At 40.4% G+C, this 18,880-nt stretch overlaps 1 protein-coding gene across 1 annotated transcript; it reads left to right on the top strand.

Moving 5' to 3' along the window:
• Positions 1 to 1,305: 1,305 nt before the first annotated feature.
• Positions 1,306 to 13,927, top strand: LOC148714544 (protein SENSITIVE TO PROTON RHIZOTOXICITY 1-like). The gene is made up of 4 exons (XM_088713528.1): positions 1,306 to 1,569; positions 12,850 to 13,031; positions 13,151 to 13,243; positions 13,834 to 13,927. The coding sequence occupies exons 1-4, from the start codon at positions 1,306 to 1,308 to the stop codon at positions 13,925 to 13,927; spliced, it is 633 nt and encodes a 210-aa protein (XP_088569654.1).
• Positions 13,928 to 18,880: the final 4,953 nt, after the last annotated feature.

Raw genomic sequence — 18,880 nt, 5'->3', positions numbered from 1 at the left:
TCCCACCCTTCTTCTTTCGGAGGTATTAGTACATTATTCGGAGGGGAGTGGTGGAGGCAGTACAGTTTTACTTCAGTCGGGCGGTGATGGCAGATGATTAGAAGGCCACTTTTATAACATTAATACCGAAGTATAGACCCATTAGTTTATGCACTACTATGTACAAGGTGGTCGCGAGGATCATGATGGGGAGGATGAAAGATATGATGTCGTAGATCATTAGCCGGGAGCAGGGAGCTTTTGTGGGGGAAGGAGTATTTCCGATAACATTTTGCTAGCTCAAGAGATGATGGGGGACCTATTGCGCGCCTCGAGGAGGCGATGCTTGATGGCAGTGAAGCTGAACATGGAGCGTGCCTACGACCATATACGGTGGGATTTTCTTCGGCGAGCGCTAGAGAGCTTCGAGTTCCACCAAATTTGGATTGACTGGATATTGGGATGTGTGCAGAGGCCTAGCTTTTCCATTTTGGTCAATGGCACGCTATCGCCGTTCTTTCGAGCTACTATGGGTCTTCGTCAGGGATGTCCTCTTTCCCGTATCTATTTATCATTTGTTCTGATGTATTCTCTCGTGCTTTGCATGTTGCTTGTGGGAACCTGGAGTTGGTAGCCTATAGTCCAGCTCCACGTGCCCGCCTCATTTCTCACTTACTTTTTGCAGATGACTGCCTCTTGCTCACCAGGGCGAGAGAGACTGATGCGAGAGCCCTTCAGGGGGTTTTGACAGAGTATTGTGAGCTGTCCGGGCAGAGAATCAACCTCCAGAAATCAGCCATACACTTCAGTCGGAGCACGGAGCGGAGGGTGCGACGGGAGGTCAGGGCGATTCTGGGGATGCAGGAGGAGGAGAGGGCCCTAGTTTACTTAGGGTTCCTCCTTACAGGGAGGAGATTGCGGGTGGTGGAGTGCTCTACCTTGTTGGAGAGGGTGCGGAGCAGACTAGAGGGTTGGAGAGCATCATCACTCTCTTTGATGGACAGATTGACGCCGATCAAGTCAATTCTATGTTCTATGCCCATTTATCTGATGGCACATACTGTTATGCCGAAGACGATACTGGAGGGGATTGAGAGGCTCATGACGAGTTCCCTATGGGGCTCTCGTGGGGGGGGGGGTCATGGAGTACATCTGGTGGCCAGGCTCGCGCTTCGGGCATGACGGGTAGTGCAGGTTATTTTGGAGCCGCATGAATTTTGGAGCCAGATCATAACGGCTAAATATAGTCGAGCCGGATTTACTGCACAGGCGGTAGGCAGCCGGAGGTGTTCCTTTATGTGGCGAGAGATTGGGAGGTACTTGCCGATGGCCTTGGCACATTCCAAATGGTTGATTGGCGACGGATGGAGCATTGATGTAATAGAGGATCCATGGGTGGATGCACTTCCATTGAGATTATGGCTGACGATGTTTAGTGGTGAGGGGGCAGAGGGGCTCCGGGTTTCTGACCTTCTCAGGCCGGGGGCGGTGGAGTGGGATGGTGACAGACTAGGCCAGCTGTTTGGAGAGCATTTAGCAGAGCGGGTTCGGGCGCTCCCCATTCTGGGATATGCAGGTCCAGATCTCAGGGTTTAGAGCACTACTTGCAGAGCGAGTGTCGGAGTCGGTGATGTTTCTCGAGCTATTCAGCGGGTGTCAGAGCCGGGCTTAGACTATGGCTGGGTTTGGGCTACACCAAAGGGTCACTCTCTTCCTTTAGAAGGTGGCCTAGAAGCGTCGGGAGATCCGAGCGACATTGGGGATGCAGGAGTCGGAGGGTGTGTTGAGTTACTTGGGGGTCCCTATCAGGGAGGCGGCTGAGGGTAGCGGAGTTAATGTACAGCAAGCCAATGAGTTGATCTCCCAAATGCCAATCAGAGCCGTTGACTAGCCTAGCCGACCAAAGTGGCCGACCAAAATTGACGACACCTCCTCCATAAAAAGAAGTCTAGGGTAGTTTCTAATTTAACCACTAGAGGGCGCGATTGGAGCCAATCCTATGAATTGCATTCTTCATATATGTGGGTTCGTCAATGCTCTCCAAGCCATCACCATCGTGAAGACAATATTTTGGCATCAACAGATTAGTATCGCCTATGGGAAATGAGAACATATCTCACCATCTTCCTCTACTGGATTTTAGCATCTTCAGCAATAGTCTCACCATCAATGCATTCGCATTCGCGACCACATGGGCCTTGAATTGGTATTTTTATATATGCCTTGTGTGAATTGATTATTTATGATGTAATCACTTGTAGATGGTTTCAAATGCACAAAATCTAGCTTTCATATCTCACAAACCCTCCAGAATTCAAGACCCAAATCGATCCAGGCATGAAGGCAGCTCTATAGAAAAGTTCTAGCTTAAGCTAGGTCTCAGATTGCAAATGGTGAGAAAACACCAATGAGAGAAAAAAACAGTCTTAGTAAAAAACTAGGCCAAAATAGGAGGAAGCATGCCCAACCTAATTACCCTGATGCTAGCCATCCAAAATCTAACGGATTGAAGATCCAACTTGCTAAACTACTATAATGCAACCCCTTTAGGTTGGGAATGGAGGCTTCCAGATAAAAAGCCGATCAAAAGCTACAACAAAAGGACCAAGTCCATTACTTCAATCTCACTAAGCCGACTTCAAATACAAGCATCATAGAAGAAATAAGGTATGAGCAAAAATAAAATTATTTTTAGTAACACTCACAATGTTTGATTGTGAATCAGGTTAATGAACAATTTGACTACTTTCTTTGCTCAAGCTTGAGGAAATGGCTTGAGCTCGGATGTAGGAGGGATGTGAAATGGCCTACAAACAACTTGCCTAACATGGGTCAAAATGTGGCAAAGACAATTTTGAATAGATGTAAATTCTGGGTGTACTTAAGTGGAATAGTTAGAATTCCGCAGTTAAAGAGATTCAGATAAGGAAGGATGGTTATGACTCATAGAGAAGGATGGTTATGGCCCATCCCTTGATTTCTGTATCTAATAACAATGGAACCTCGCTTCCTCCTCTATATAAATAGGGCCAACAGATCCCAAAGAGAAGATTTCATAGCTCATCTAGCAACATATACTATCATTCTATTCTTCTTTCTTGAAGGTTAGTGAGCTAACCTCTTGCAGATCGATGATCTAACCTATTGAAGGTCAATGAGTTGATTTCCCAAAGGTTGACTAGAGTGGCCGACCAGACCGAGCGACTAAAGCGGCCGACCAGACCTAACCACTCCTCTTCTATAAAAAAGAGCCCAAGCCATCGAGCATGCAGATCAAATTATTCTACACCATTTTTATCTTTTCTCTTTTCTACCATCATTCTAAAGCTCTTCCTAACTTAAACATCGGAGGGTCCGATCAAAACTAATCCGACGAGCTCCATTCTTTATGTGTGCAGATTCAACAATGCTCTCCAAGCTTCACCATCGTCAATCAAAGATTTTAGCATCGACAGTTCGTCACCGCTTGTGGGAAACAAGAACATACCATCTTCTTCCTTAGCTTGATTTGAGTAATTTCGGCAATAGTCTCACCATTGATGCATCCGTGAGTCCCTTAGTATATCCCATGGGCCTCAGATCTATTTTTGCACATATGCCCTATGTGAATTGATTACTTATGATCTAACTACTTGTAGATAGTTTTAAATACACAAGATCTAGCTTTCATAGCTTACAACCTCTCCAGAATTCAAGATCTGGATCTATCCAAGCACGAAGATGGCTCCAGCCGTGCAGAAAAATTCTAGCTCGAGGTAGGTCTTGGGTCGCAAATGGTGTGATAACACCATATGAGAAGAGGAAAGTCCAAGTAAAAATTAGGCTCAATTGGGAAAAGGCATGCTCGACCTAATTACCTAGATTTTATCCAAAAATCCAATCAATTGAAGATCTGACAAGCTAAACTCCTATAACCCAACTTATTCGGGCTGAGAATGGAAGTTTCAGGATAAAAAGCTAATCTCAAGCTACAACAAAAGGACTGTATTCCATTACTTCTGAGTCATGAAGCGGACCTCAAATTCATGCATCATAGAAGATATAAGGTACGAGCAAAAATAAAGTTACTTTCAGTAACACAGAATGTTTGATTATGAAACATGTTAATGAGCAATTTAACTAGTTCCTTCGCTTGAACCGGAGAAAATATCTCAGGCTCAAAAGTTAGGGGCACATGATGTGGTCTAAAATCAACTTGACTATCTTGTATTGACACATGAAAAAGACCAATTTTAAGTAAATTTGAATTTTGTGTGTATTTAAGAGGAATGGTTATAATTCCTTAATTAAGGGGATCCAAATGAGGAAGCATGGTTATGGCTCATCTGTTGATTTTCGTCTCCAATCATAACAAACTATGCTTCCTCCTCCATAAAAACAAGACTAAGGGACCCCAAAGGGATAAGATCGCATAGCTCATCCAGAAGTGTACACTATCTTTCTGCTCTTTTTTCTTGCAGGTCAATGAGCTAACCTCTTGCAGGTCGATGAGCTTACCTACTACAGATCGACGAGTTGATCACCTGAATGCTAACCAAAGTGGCCGGCCAGAGCGGGCGACCTGATTAGCCGATCAGAGTGGCTGATCAGATCAACCAACTAGAGTAATAGACCAACCAACCAAACCAACAAACAAGAGTGGCCGACTAGAACTAGCATGCTAACCTGAAACTCCTCTATAAAAAGGAGCACAGGGCACCATATATGCATATCAAATATTCTACACCATTATTATCTTTTCTCATTCCTACTGGTTTTCTAAAGCCCTAACTTAAGCATCCGAGGGCTTGATTTGAGCTAATCTAGCGAGCTTCATTCTTCATGTATGCAAGCTCAATAATGCTCTCCAAGCCGCCACCATCCTCAAGACAGAATTTTGGCATCAAATGATTGGAGCCACTTGTGGGAAACGAGAACATATCCCATCTTCTTCCTCCATCGAATTTGAGCATGTTTGGCAATAGTCTCACCATCAATGCATCCTCGAGCACCTCAATGTATCATGTGGGCCTCAAATCAGTATTTGCACATATGTTGTGTGAATTGATTATTTATGATCTAATCACTTATAAATACTTTCAAATACACAAGATCTAGCTTTCTCCAGCCGTGCAGAAGAATTCTAGCTTAAGCTAGATCTTGGATCGCAAATGGCAAGATAACACCAGCTGAGAGGAGGAAAGTTCCAGTAAAAACTAGGCTCGAATGGAAGGAAGCACATCCGGCTTAATTACCTAGGTCCTAGCTATCCAAAAATCCAACCAATTAAAGATTTGGTGAGATAAACTACAATAACCCAACCCCTTCTCGTTGGGAACGAAGGCCCTGGGATAAGAAGCTAACCTATAACAAAAGGGTCACAGCCAATTACTTCAACCTCACTAAGCTGACCTCGAATACAGGCATCACAAAATAAATAACGTGCGAGCCAAAATAAGATTCCCTCTCGTAACACTCAAAATGATTGATTATGAAATAAGTCAATGAGCAATTTGACTACTTTCTTCCGCCGAGTCGGAGAAAATGGCTTGGGCTCAGAATGTGGGGCATGTGATATTGCGTAAAATCAACTTGCCTATCATGGGTTGACATGAGGTAAAGATAAATTTTAAATAGATTTGAATTTTGGGCTTATTTAAGAGGAACATTTACAATTCCGTAATTAAGGGGATCTAGACAAGGAAGGTTGGTTATTGTTCATCTTTTGATTTCCACCTCCTATCATAATAGAACCATGCTTCCTCATCTATATAAATAGGGCCAGGGCCCCCGAAGGGACAAAATCCCATAGCTCATCTCGCATCCCATATTGTGATTCCGTTCTTCTTTCTCGCAAGTCGATGATCTAACTTCTTGCAAATCAAAATGATCATATGACAAGTGAATTTTGAGATTCTAGTTAAGTATTTAATTTTTTGGTAGTTAATTAAATTTTAGCTTTAGTGAACATATCTTTAATTTGTTTCTATTGTTGTAGTTTTATAGCTTTGTTGTCAAAAATATTTTAGCTTTGTTGTGCAACACTCAATTCTAAATATTTTACCAAAAAAGATCCTCAAGGCTAAACAAAGCACTAGTAACATAGCTTACCAATATATTATGTAACTCCTAGAATAAATTTATACATCTATTTAGCTCCTATAGTTGTCTATGCTTATATGTTCTTATTTTTTCTATCCATATTTTAGATAGATTTTGCCGCAATTCAGGACTTTATCCAAAAAGGCTCATCAGAAGTATTATTTAGGTTCGTTGGTCCTGTATAAATATCCAAGATCTACCTAGTGCTAGCTGATGTAGGACTAAATACATACTTGAATGGATCCTCACATATGTCCATTTTTTAGTGGCATTTTTCATATTATCATCAATTATGAGATGTTCTTAATTTTATGAATACATACCTTTTGTTTTCCATCCCCTCTCGACTAGCACTCTTGAGAAAAGATTTAGGCTGCATTTGGCATCATTATCATTTTTTTTAAAAAAAATTAATATCTATATTTTTTAAATTTTTGACAATAGAACCTTGTCTGATAGTCACTATTATTTTTTTATTTTCACAAAAAAAAATTATTTGGTAAGCCAAAATAGGAAATATTTTTGCAATACTTTTGCTATGGTAGATGTTAGGCAACGCAACTGTCAGGTAATCATTAGATGGAGGATATGTAAGATACATCATGGCTTGCAATAAAGATTCCACATCATTTATCTCATGGATACATGCAGAATCAAAGCTGGCAAGGGTAGTGTAGCCTTTTACATTCACATACTTACGGTGCCTCCCACCACTGCAAGTGCGGGATGTTATTATTGTTATTGCTGTTGAATGATGTCACTGCTTGCATCATTAGCAAAGAAGCCTCTGTTGATTTGGAGGACGGTGGGGTAGAAAAGGCAAGGGGGAGGAAGAGGGAGTAACTTTTGGTGAAGACGACGGTGGGGTGGAGAAGGCAAGGGGGGAGGAAAAAGGAAGGAACTTTTTTTTTTTTATCAAAAAAAGAAAAAGAGGATGAGGTAATAGTTGCTAAGGGCAGAAATAAATCGCGAGAGATGAGACTTGATTTGATGGCTCAAAAATTTAATTTTTTAAAAAATATTGGAAGTAAAAAAATTTACTTCCATTTTTTCTATAGATAATAAAAATTACTTTTAAAAATATAAATAAAAAGAAAACCAATTATCATTCCTACATGGGATTTTGTGTTTTCACTTTTTTTAAAAAAAAAAGTGATACCAGACAAAGCTTTAGCTTATGATTGTCCATCATAAAAAAAAATGATGTTATTAAATAAAATAACCAAAGGATCATACTCCATATGTTTTGGCGCATGCTTAATATTTCTAATTAAAGCAGATAGAGCTTGCTTTGATTGCCTCATGTAATTGACTAGAATGCTCTAGACCTATGCAAATTGATAGATACTAATGACTTTTAGTAGTATTATATAGATGATTATATGTTTGATTATGTGGCAGAAACTGCTTAGATAGTGATTACAAGGCCGATTGGTGAAGATGTGGCATATAAGTAATGATGTAGCATAATAGATGGAAGTTTTTATTTTGATGATATGGTATATGAGTGTGATGTGGCACATAGGTGATGCTGTGGCATATAAATGATGGCATGATACTATGGAATTTTCTGCTCCAAAGTATCTAATTGCCAAAAGCCACATTATCACCCATATGCCATAAATTATAGTTTCAAAACTTTAATTAGGTTCCTTGATTTTTTTTTATTTTTTATTTTTTGCTTAGACAAAAGGGGAAGGGGGGAGGAAGGGACAAGCCCACTCCCGCGTAGTAGCCCCCATTGGGCCCCCACCCTGCCAGGAGAATATTTGATGCGGGCAGAAATGACCGTGTGTTGGGCACCCCAGCCGGTTTTACTCATACCCTCCCCACCCGTGGGCCCGACTCGGTTTCCTCTCTGGGCTACGGCACGAATATTACGTGTGAGTACGTCACACCTGATACCACCGAGGCTACCAGAGCAAAGCGATATGCCCTTCCAGACCCCGTGTCCGAGCAGGAAGCATTAGGGCTGCAAATGGGTTGGGTCGACCCGTGACCCGACCCGACCCAACCCGCTTAAGACCCGACCCGACCCGCATTTTAGGACCCGCGGGGCCGGGTCGGGTCCTAAATTTGGACCCGTTCTATTTTTCGGGTCGGGTCGGGTCCGCCCAATTTCGACCCGCACCCCGACCCGACCCGACCCAATTTTTTTGGATCATTTTTTAAGACATGCAGGCCATTGGGCCGCAGGCCCGCAGTGCTACTGACTAGTGACTACTGTGCTCTGTGCTTTGCCCGCAGCCCGCAACGGATGATATATAAATCATCCGCTTCACCTGTTGGACCCCTTCCTTTTTCTCTCCCGTGCGGCGCAGCGGCTGTGCCCTAGGTCTTGACTCTTGAGCTGCGGCGGAGGATCATCTGGAGGAGATGAGGAGTAGACCGTTTCCGTGCTCGGTGCCCTAGATCTCCCGTGCGGCTGTGCCCTAGATCTTGAGCTGCGGCGGAGGATCATTTGGAGAAGAGTAGCCCGCTTTCGTGCTCAGTGCCCTAGATCTCCCGACTTCCGACTCCCCATTCCGCGGATCTCCCTCTTCCCATTCTTCGGCGTCCCAAGGTATGTCCCTCCTCCAGTCCTCCGTATTTTTTTTAGCATAGGTCGGGAGATGGTTCCGGCGAAGGGGGCTTATCTTGTAACAGGGCAACGACGCCGGACTTGAGGGAGAGGGAGAGGGAGAGGTGGGGGTCGTCGGGGATGGTCGGAAGATTTGGAGGAGGGGCGTGCCACACTTGGGGAGCATCATTTGGGCCTACTTGTTTTATTTTCTACCAATCTGTGAGATCTAACCTAGTTTGCACAATTTTTTTGAGATTTAATCATAGTTTTCAAGATTTTATATGCACGACATTCTCTCTGCTAAAGTCTTCCTTGATCTGGTTTTGAACAGTGCTGTGGTTTTTGTTTTTTTTTTTGCATAACTTGTGATATTCTGCAAGAGGTTTTGAACAGTGCTGTGGTCTTCCTCGATCTACTTTCTCATGAAATGATAGATAAATTTGGATTTGTTACTTTTATCATTCATCAGAGTTTTCCTCCTTTCTAATGTTGATTGACTTAAGCAAAGTTTAGGTCCTTGGGTCTTGACTGGAGGATCCATATAGTAGGGATTTCTATAGTTGGCTTTGCATGCTGTAAATTATGAAAAAACATGGATGGTGGAGAATGAATACGCTATAAGCCTATGAAATAGGTTAATGTCCGTATGCCTGTATATTAATTAGCTCCTGTATATTAATTAGCTTACAATAAGTTTAGATTGTCCGCATGCCTGTATATTAATTAGCTCCTGCTAGTGTAAGTGTGTAACTATTCAATTGAAATCTGTACTCTCAAGTTGAAGTTTGTGATGCATCCTTTTGGATTGTCATATGGGGTAGAATTTTGCTGTGATGTAGTAAATTGTAATGTTGTGATCCTAAAACTGTGACCCAGGTTGTAATGCTGTTGTTTGGATTGTCCTTTGTCATATGGGGTTGAATTTTGCTTTGAAAAATCCTGTGATGCTAATACTGTAACCAGCTTTGATTCTTTATGAATAGCAATTCCAAGTTGCAACTGTTCAAATGTTTATATTTTAGATGGAAAGTTGCACCTGTTCAAATATTTTAGATGCAGGTACTTGCAGTCTCAATGTTGGACAAGTTGATTTTGTTTTAGATCTGAACCTATTTTGAATGTAACAGATGGATAAATGTGTTTTGAATAAGCTAGATCTAAACCTGGTTGATCAGTTTGCCTTCAATTTTTTTGGTGAAACGTATTCTGAACTGGTTTTGAATGTAACAGATATTGAATTGTTGAGCTTGTAGCCTTTATTTTCACGCTTCCAGCCTTCCAGGAGGAATTGTTGAGCTTGCAAAAGGCTTCACCTGATGGTGAATTGGTGATGGAGTATTGGAGTTGACAAAATATTGAATTAAAAATGCAAATCCGACCCGGATCCGACCCGGACCCGATCCGGACCCGACCAGATCCGGACCCGACCCGACCCGAATGACCCATCGGGGTAGGTATGGACCCGACCCGACCCGATCCGTTTTTCAACCGGGTCGGGTCTGGGTCCAAAATTAGGACCCGAACATGCAACCGGGTCGGATCGGGGTCACCTAGGACCCGACCCAACCCGACCCATTTGCAGCCCTGGGAAGCATCCGGTCTCCACAATTTAATCGACGCCCGTGCGTTTCAAACTCGGAACCACTTGGTTGGAAGTAAAGCCATGCTTCCACTAGGCTACCACCTCAGTGGTTCGTTGATTTTTAAGTATGATTTAAATGTGGCAAGGTAGGTGACGATTTTGAAGTAGGGCAAGTCGTTGGATGCATTTAAAGAGTCGGAGATGACGACGGTGTTCGGAATGAGGAGATTGCGGCTGGACCTAGAGTAAAATGGCGGCAGTGTTTAGAAGGCATTTGCTCTGGCTAGAGTAAAATGGGAAAGCCAAGGGAACAAATGAATTAAAATAGAAAAAAAAATATTTCGCGGCGCGGCCGTGGCCTGGCCACGCGCGCACGGCAGGCCGGCAGCGCGGCCGTGGCCTGGGCACGCGCGGGCGCGGCCGTGGCCTGGGCGCGCGCGGAGACACCCCATTCCGGCGCTTCGGAGGCCGCACCGGGGCCAGCGGAACCGGGGCAACCCTCAAATTTGAACCCCCGTCGAGCGGAGGTAGAGCTTGAACTTATGCGCGTTTTGCAGAAGTTAGAACCGACAACTCTCCAAGGGGCAAAGCTCCTACGATCATTAGATCGCCTTGGCCTGGAAAGGGCTTCTGATGATCTCCTAATCGCTCTCAAAGAACAAATCTTGGAACTTGAAAGAAGAAGACCGATAACTAGAAATAAAGCAATTGGTATTTGTGGACTCTGGGGCTATCTTTCATCACTACATACAGGACTTGGCAGCCCCCTTTCATGCTGGGTGAATGACCTGATTCATCCCACTTCCTGACTAGAATCTATCTCGGAAGCAGCTACGTTCTGATCTTAGCTGAGAGAATCTTTTTCTTTCATACCTAGACTCAAAAAAATCTTTATCCTACTTCGGGTATTCCATAAGCTGGATCTAAGCCTTTTGTTCAGTCAGCGCTCATGGGCAAGTACACATCAGCGGGATCTCGATTCCTACGCAAAACCGCTCCGGTTGATGAGGATCCTTCGATCCGTCCGATGGGACGCTCGATATAAATGAAATGTTGGCCTCTTCGCTTCAAATGGTAGGGTAGCCGGGCGATCCGTTTTCTAAGGCCCTACCCGGTACGCTGCACTCACACGAGAGTGAATCAAAAATCTTGCTTGCAAGATATTCGTGAGTAGCGCGCCTTCACGCAATCCAACGAGACCAAGGCTTGGCTAACCCTTGCTCCGGTGGATGGTTTCCATCTCAGGGCCCTAGTGATGGACTGAGACGATGGATCACCGTTTGGAGAGATAAGACCATATCGAGTGATTGATTGAAGAGCCTACCGTTACACAGACCTATCGATTGAACTGCCCATCCGGTCCTCTGTATCGGGTTCACGCTCGAACCATACCGAAATGTATTGGGAATTTTTTTTATTTTTCTTTTTTATCCTCTTTTGCTTTCCGTTCTTCTCTAGTTTGGATTAGACTCTCTCCATTTACGTTTTAGGAAACATGTGATCACACGGTGGAATAGAAGATTAGATGAATAATGTGTGATGAGGTGTTATATACGAGTTATGGTGGTGTAGATTTTTTTCTCTTTGTGTATATTTATATCTGTTTTGGTGGATGGTAGAAGAAAAAGAAGGATGGGTTAAAGATATAATTGAAGATGGAGTAGGATCAGCAATATAATAATATATTATTAATATAATTTTTAAATATATATTTCACTCTGCATATTAGTTTCAACTATCATGCTCATATTGGTTATATATTTAATCACACTTAAAAATCAAGGGACCTAATTGAAGATTTTTAAACTATAAGGACTAATAAAAATATTTGAAAAACTTAGGGGGCCAAAAAAATAATTTATGGTACATATGTGATGATATGGCGCATGGGCAATGATGTGGCACTTTGGGCACTTTTGGGTAGAAAATTTCACAATACATGCCACATTATCACTTATATACTGCATCATCAAAATAAATTTTTTATCTATTATTCTATATTATCACCCTATGCTGCATCATCACCAATTAGCCATGTAATCACCTATTGAAATAGTTTCTGCCATGTAATCAGTCACATAATCACCTGTTATTGCTACCAGGGATTTTCGGTGAGAGAAAGTGGCTGGAATTCACATTAAAATAGTAGAAAAAAATATGGACCAAATTTGAGCTTTTTAAAGTTTAGAAACTTATTAAAAATCTGATATAAACTTGGAAGACCAAATGCATAATTAACCTTAGAATCTTTTAGTAAAGGGTTAATTATTGAAAAATTCTATACTTTAGTGTTTTTTTTTCAAGTTTAGTATATTGTTTCAATTTTTTACAATTGGTATGTATACTTTATAAAGTGTTGCAATATTGGCCGGCTATCAATTGGCATCCAATTTTGCCATTAAAGTGCCCTAATGACATGGAAATTTTGCAAATAATGTGGAAAATAGCAACATTGAGGTGGAAATAATGTAGAATAGACCAAGTTAAATGAAAAATAAAAAGCTTTTCCCCTTGTTTTCCTCTTACCCAAACCCCTCCCCTCCTCCCCATCCCTCCTTCGTCTCCCCCCTCCGAACTCCTTCCATCCCTGTCTCTCCCCTTCCTCCAAATCCCTCACCATCTCCTTTCAAAATTGGACTTTTAGAGTAAGAGGAACAAGAGGATTTTAGCACCACATACCCACTTTTGTGCGTTATGTAGGAAAGGATTCAAGAGAGATTCTAACCAAAGGATGCATATGAGAAGCTATGAAGATGAGTACAAGACCCTAGCTGCCATTGCCAAGCCTAACAAGGAATCAAGCTCAGAACCAACACTTACAAAGAGGTACTCACGCCCATTTGTAGGGTGTAAGAGGAACAAGGAGCATTCCAATCTCTCAAGACAATTCTCTATGTGAAAAATCATTACAAGGGAAGCCAATGTGACAAGAGCTTTACCTGCAGTAAATACAATATCAAGAAGTTTTCAGTTATTGTAGATCTAAAAACTCACGCGAAGCACCGTGGTCGTGACAAATTTTCAAGGAAGGATAAGTTGTTGGGCACGTTGCTTTTTTTTTTTTTGTAGCTCATCTTACTCTGACATAGCTATAGCCAGCAGAATCAAGAGCTACAATCTGGCATAATTGTGAAGGATGGACCTTCTGGTGTGTCCAAAAAACCTCCTCAGCATGTTGTGTTGCATAGGAGGCAACTCAGTTGACGGCCTCGTTCGCCTCCCGATATACATGTACAGCCTGAAGAACACTACAATCTCGTACCATCCACCGAATGTCACCAAGTAGAGGTCGTCCATCCCCCCTCCGCCTCTCTTCTCATATCCAACCAATCACCATGGCCGAATCTCTTTCGAGGATGATACGCTCCGCCCTTAGCCTCCTCCTCGCATAGGAGATACCTTCCCATGCTGTCCTAAGTTCCACCCCTATAGCTGTTAGCCCATCAGTGCGCTGCCCACCCATAGCTATAATTTGTGAGTCATGACTCCTGATCACAAAGCCTATGCCTGCTTTGTCTCCATCACCGGTAGCACTACCGTCAAAGTTCACCTTAAGATACTGGAGGGTGGGGGCTTTCTAGAAACAAGGATAAACATGGATGCTGAATCAGCATAGCGGGAGTTCCAGATATCCCATTGGGCACGTTGCCTTATTCCACGACCATACACCTATTCTTGTGATTGATGAAGCTAGGTTTCAGAAACATCAAATCAAATATTGAGCAATGAGGCGATGAATGGTATGGTGGGAACTATGGATTATAACTATGATGATGTTCCAAGTCTTAATATAAAGGTGTCGATCATGGACCAGACTGTTTCTCTCCTATGAACTTTGATGCCTGTAGCCTTAGGAGACTTGATGAGTTCCCTTGTCATGCATTTGAGGTTTCTGAAATTTCGTTTCCCTTCTTCCTTCTAGATCAAGTAATTTCATTCAAAGAGCTAGATGCTCTCCTCAATCACAACAATCGATAGATGTGGCACATTGAATGTGGGTGCATGAGAGCAGTATTATATTGCTTTCCCTAAAAACTTTTGAGATTTGAACAAATATTGCTTTCCATGTTGAGAAAAAGAAAGAAAATCACAATATGTGCAGTCTCGCCTGAGTGACTCGAAATTGCAATCTAATGTTATATGTATGTTTTAGGCAACAGTATCTATGCTGGGCTCTTAAACTTTATTTTTTCATTTTACCATTCAATTCTTGGATTATAACTGTTTTGTTTTCTTGGTAGAAAAGTTTACAGAAAATATAGTAGGGGTTACAACAATTTTACCATGTTGGATTTAATCTAAAATGTCCAGCATTAAATGCAAATTTAAAAGGGTGGGAGGCGGCAATAGAGGAGAGGCGAGGGTGGATTTGGAAAAAGGGGAGAGGCCGAGGTGGAGAGAGTTGGGAGGGACTAGGGAGGAAGCGAAGGAAGGACAGGGAGGACGGGAGGAGTTTGGTTAGGAGAAAGACGGCGGAAATTTGATTTATTTATATTATTTTTATCTTACTGTTGTTATGTTTCATGTTGTTTTTAAATTTTTTATGTTATTTCAACAAAGCAACCTTCACGGTAAAGTTGGACGCATGGTAGACGGCACAACAATATTATAACATTTTATAAAATATAAAATTTTTTTATTAATATTTTTTCAAAAATTTAAATTTATGTGAATACCTTCTTAAAATTTATATTTATTTCTATATCTCATAAAATACTATTTTTGCACAAATATACAATGATTGCTCTAACACAATTAATAAAAAATCTATTTATTTTAATTAAAAATAAAATAAAATTTTGAAATTATTTTTTGTCCTATATTATTATCATCTTATAAATATATTTTTTTGCACGTCTATCCATTAAAAATATTTTAGTTACTTTAATTTAAAATCGTTAATTTTTTAACGGCATCAGATAGTATAGGTATATATGCGAAAATAGAATAGCAAAACAAGTATTTTAGAAGGACATCCATGCAAATATTAATTTTAAAAAAATATTTATGTAAAATTAGATATTTAGAAAGATTATATAAAAGAATTTTAAAATATATATAGCCACCGTAAAAATTGAAACGACATATGTGAAAAAAAAAAACTAAAGTGAAGAATTTTTTTAATAATTAAACTTTTAATAAAAAAATATTAAATCGCACACGCGCGTAAAGCCTGACCAAAAATTCACATCTCAGTGGTAATCCTTCCCAGATCGCACTTTGGAGGCTGTTTTCACTTTTCATCCATTTGTGGAAGACCTCGCCATCGATGATTAAATCATAGGGACCATTTCAGTAAACCCGTCATGGAAATAAAGCCCAACCCCCACACGAGCGTAGACCACCCAATCCCCTTCTCTTCTCCCCCCCAACTTTCCCACGTCCCAGTCGCCCGAGAGGATGGCGGCGAAGCCGGAGGAATCCCTGGCGGTCCCGGCCGTCATTCCCTTTGCTGCCGCCCGAGATCCGGTGGTGGAGTTTTCCGGCGAGGAGGGGGAGGAGGAGAAAGAAGGAGAAGCACGGGAAGTGAAGCGGCGGAGGACGTGCCCACCGGCGGCTCTCCAGAAGATCTACTCGCCGCCGCGGCGGCCGCCGGCGGCGGTGGAGGAGGAGGAGGAGGGGGAGGACGAGGAGTCCAGGGGTTCGGGGCGAGGAGGATTCTCGTTTTCGTTCGACACCAGGGGAATCGCGCCGATCGAGACGACGCCGAAGTTCGGATCGTTCAATTGCTCGGCGGATTTGGGAGCTGCGCAAGAGGGAGAGGAGAAGGCGAAGAACGGAAAGGAGGAAGGCGGGGAGGTAAAAAGCGAGGGCGAAACAGCAAGCTGATTATTAGATGTGGGGAGTGGGGGATTAAAGAGAGAGGGTGAGTTTGATCCGTGCTTGGTTACCACTCCCTGTCTTTCTTCTTGTATGAGAAAATAATAATTAATTAATTAATCAATGATGTTAAGACAAGTTTCTCTCCTTCTCTCAATATCATTTTTGTTGCATGGATATTATCTTCAATTGGATGGTATTTTGAAGAAATGCAGCGCTGTGAATTCCCAGAGTTGTGTAAGATGACACTGTAATTTAATTTATGACATCAAATCTTTGTGAGAATTCACATTTCTGGTTTGGGGGTTTTACATCTGAATGGTTATTTGAGGTTTGTATTGTTGAATCTTGTTCTTCTCTAGCTTATAGTTGTTAATCTAGGGTTATGTTCCCCCTTTCTGTTCTCAGATACAAATATATATATATATATATATATATATATATATATATATATATATATATATATATATATATATATATATATATATATATATATATATATATATATATATATATATATATATATATTAATTGAAAAGATAGATATTCCATCATGTTCACTGAGGTAATGAAACAACCATTCAATCTCAATCCGGGGCTGCAGAAAAAGCAACAGAAACAAAAGATAACATTGGAAGCAAGATGGGAGCCAGGTGAGGGGAACTATGGAACAGACTATAGTTACCATATTTGCAGCCCTGGAGTCATATAAATTCTAGTATTAACTTTTTGGGCTCTTCTGCTCATCGATCAGAAAATTCCAGTCCAAGAGCTCCTTTAGCACTTAAAAAATTGAGATGATTGACAATGGAAAGTCCTTTCTAGCAAAATCCACAGAGAGGGTTATAGCTGAAGTGCTCATCTTTGAAGCCCCCTGAGATATAGGAGACAAACCAAATAAAGACTTTTGGCACATAATTCAAAGAAAAGGTCCAATTTTTGAGAAAATTGTATAAGAAAACCTCAAATAATGATAAATGCTTCTAAAACAATAGGTTAAAAAGAAGTTTTCTTAGATTAGTGCCGTTTACCACATCATTGAATTTATCTGATTTTTAAAAGTAACTTTAATTTTTCTTCTTATATTAGCATCAGTAGATTAATGATAGCATAAACAAACTAACTGAAGGTCTCAAAAGAAGAAGAGGAAGAAGAAGAAATGAAAATGATGTCAAAACTGTTCTACCTCTCCTCAGTTAGTTATTCATAGCTTAGTTTTGTTATGTATTTGCATTACAACAATTTGCAACTTGTGCATGCTCCTTTTCAAACCATCAGAAAATTGCAGTCATCATTTCAAACAAAGGTATGTAAACAGCTCGTTTTGTGTTTTAATACTCCAAAATAAAATGAAAATTTGAGATAGTTTAAGGATGGAGCAAGTTGTTCTTGGAAAAAATATTTAAGCTCTTTGACATTTTTAAGCTATCCAATGCACCCATCCGATTTGCAATAAGGTGAAAAGGCTTAACATCCTATGTTGAAATCAGTTAGATCACGTATTGACAAACTTTTGAAGTGAACAAAGACCCTAATTTCTTCTAGTTTGAGTATTTATAGATAATGAAATAGTTGCTATATACTTAATTCTTTAATTTGGTAGGAATGAAAGCTTTCCTTTCCAAAATCTATTGTAAGAAGACTGCATCTATGCCATAATTTCCACAAGGTGGCAATTTCAAATTCAAGTATATGTAAGACTAATGAAATAAATTTTATCCAAGCGTCTATTAAACTTCATTGCAGTAGATGTCATGAAATTTGTTTTTGATATGCCTTTTCTTTCCTTTTTAATATCTTGAATATATAAAACAGCCTGGATTTCTCCTAACAAATTTGTAAGTAATTTCAATAGCAATAATTCTCAAAAGAAAACAATTCAGTAGCAGCAAGATCTAGCAGAGCTATGTTTTTTCAGCCATTAGGTTTTTTTTCTTAAATAATCCAATATCTATGTGGCTCATAATTGCTAGCTTTGGATCTACTTATGCTCATAATGGGCTGTTATAGTACTATACCAACTGTACATGATTTCTGATTTTAGTGATGATAGTTTCATACATCTTCCTAAACGAAATAACTATTTTTTCATAAATTTTCCTGATAGTGAATGACTTTCATGGGTATATATAGGAAATCATTGTGATTCAACTTTACTAAAATGCTACTAGAAAGATTATTGTTCTTTCAAACTTTTGCTAATATTTTGTTGTTTGATTAAGCTAGATAAGCAATGAGGAAATCATTATTTGGTTGCTGTATGGTGGAAAGTTATTAAAAGATCCAGATGGCAAAGTATATTATGATGGTGGCTTCTGTAAGCCTAAGCAAATCACATATATGACAATATTTGCACAGAGTTGCATTCATTTGCAAAGGAAGTAAGTGGCATAGCCGACAATTTGATATTTGAGCCGAGATATTTTGCTAGCGATAAAGATCAAGTTAGAGAGAGATGATGTTTTAGCAACAATGATGACATGCAACTCTAAATGTTCCTTTATCAATGTGTACATGGTCACTGAAGAACCCATATGAATTTGTCTTCAGGTTCAACTTCTCATATGAATTTGTCTTCAGGTACATCATCTACTCAACAATCTTTTTTTTATTGTTAATTACTTTGATGCAATAATAGTGATGTATCTTACTTGTATATTGCAGGGTTAATAATTTGAATAATTTGACTTTTGTATAGAGTCAAAGTGATTCTTCTCAATCTAGAATGTTGGATATATGGAAGAATGAAATAAATGGCTTGGGGAAAATCTTTGGCAACAATAAAGAATTTCAAAAAATGCTCTTATTATATCTGCAATTGCTCAGGGTTTTGATTACAAGCTCCTTAAAAATGA

Source organism: Phoenix dactylifera, chromosome 2 (assembly GCF_051530095.1).
Source record: "Phoenix dactylifera cultivar Ajwa chromosome 2, Ajwa_hap1_PhDact_Kaust_v1.1, whole genome shotgun sequence".
NCBI lineage: Eukaryota > Viridiplantae > Streptophyta > Magnoliopsida > Arecales > Arecaceae > Phoenix > Phoenix dactylifera.
Note: the sequence above shows the minus strand (reverse complement) of the source record. Positions and strands in the feature narration are given on the sequence as shown.

What these genes read in the sequence shown, in the direction of transcription:
- LOC148714544 (XM_088713528.1), top strand. Translation starts at nt 1,306, where the DNA reads ATGGCCTTGGCACATTCCAAATGGTTGATTGGCGACGGATGGAGCATT. An exon ending in ATGCAGGTCCAGATCTCAGG is followed by an intron (nt 1,570 to 12,849) that starts GTTTAGAGCACT and finishes TTGGACTTTTAG; the next exon opens with AGTAAGAGGAACAAGAGGAT. An exon ending in GAACCAACACTTACAAAGAG is followed by an intron (nt 13,032 to 13,150) that starts GTACTCACGCCC and finishes CTTTACCTGCAG; the next exon opens with TAAATACAATATCAAGAAGT.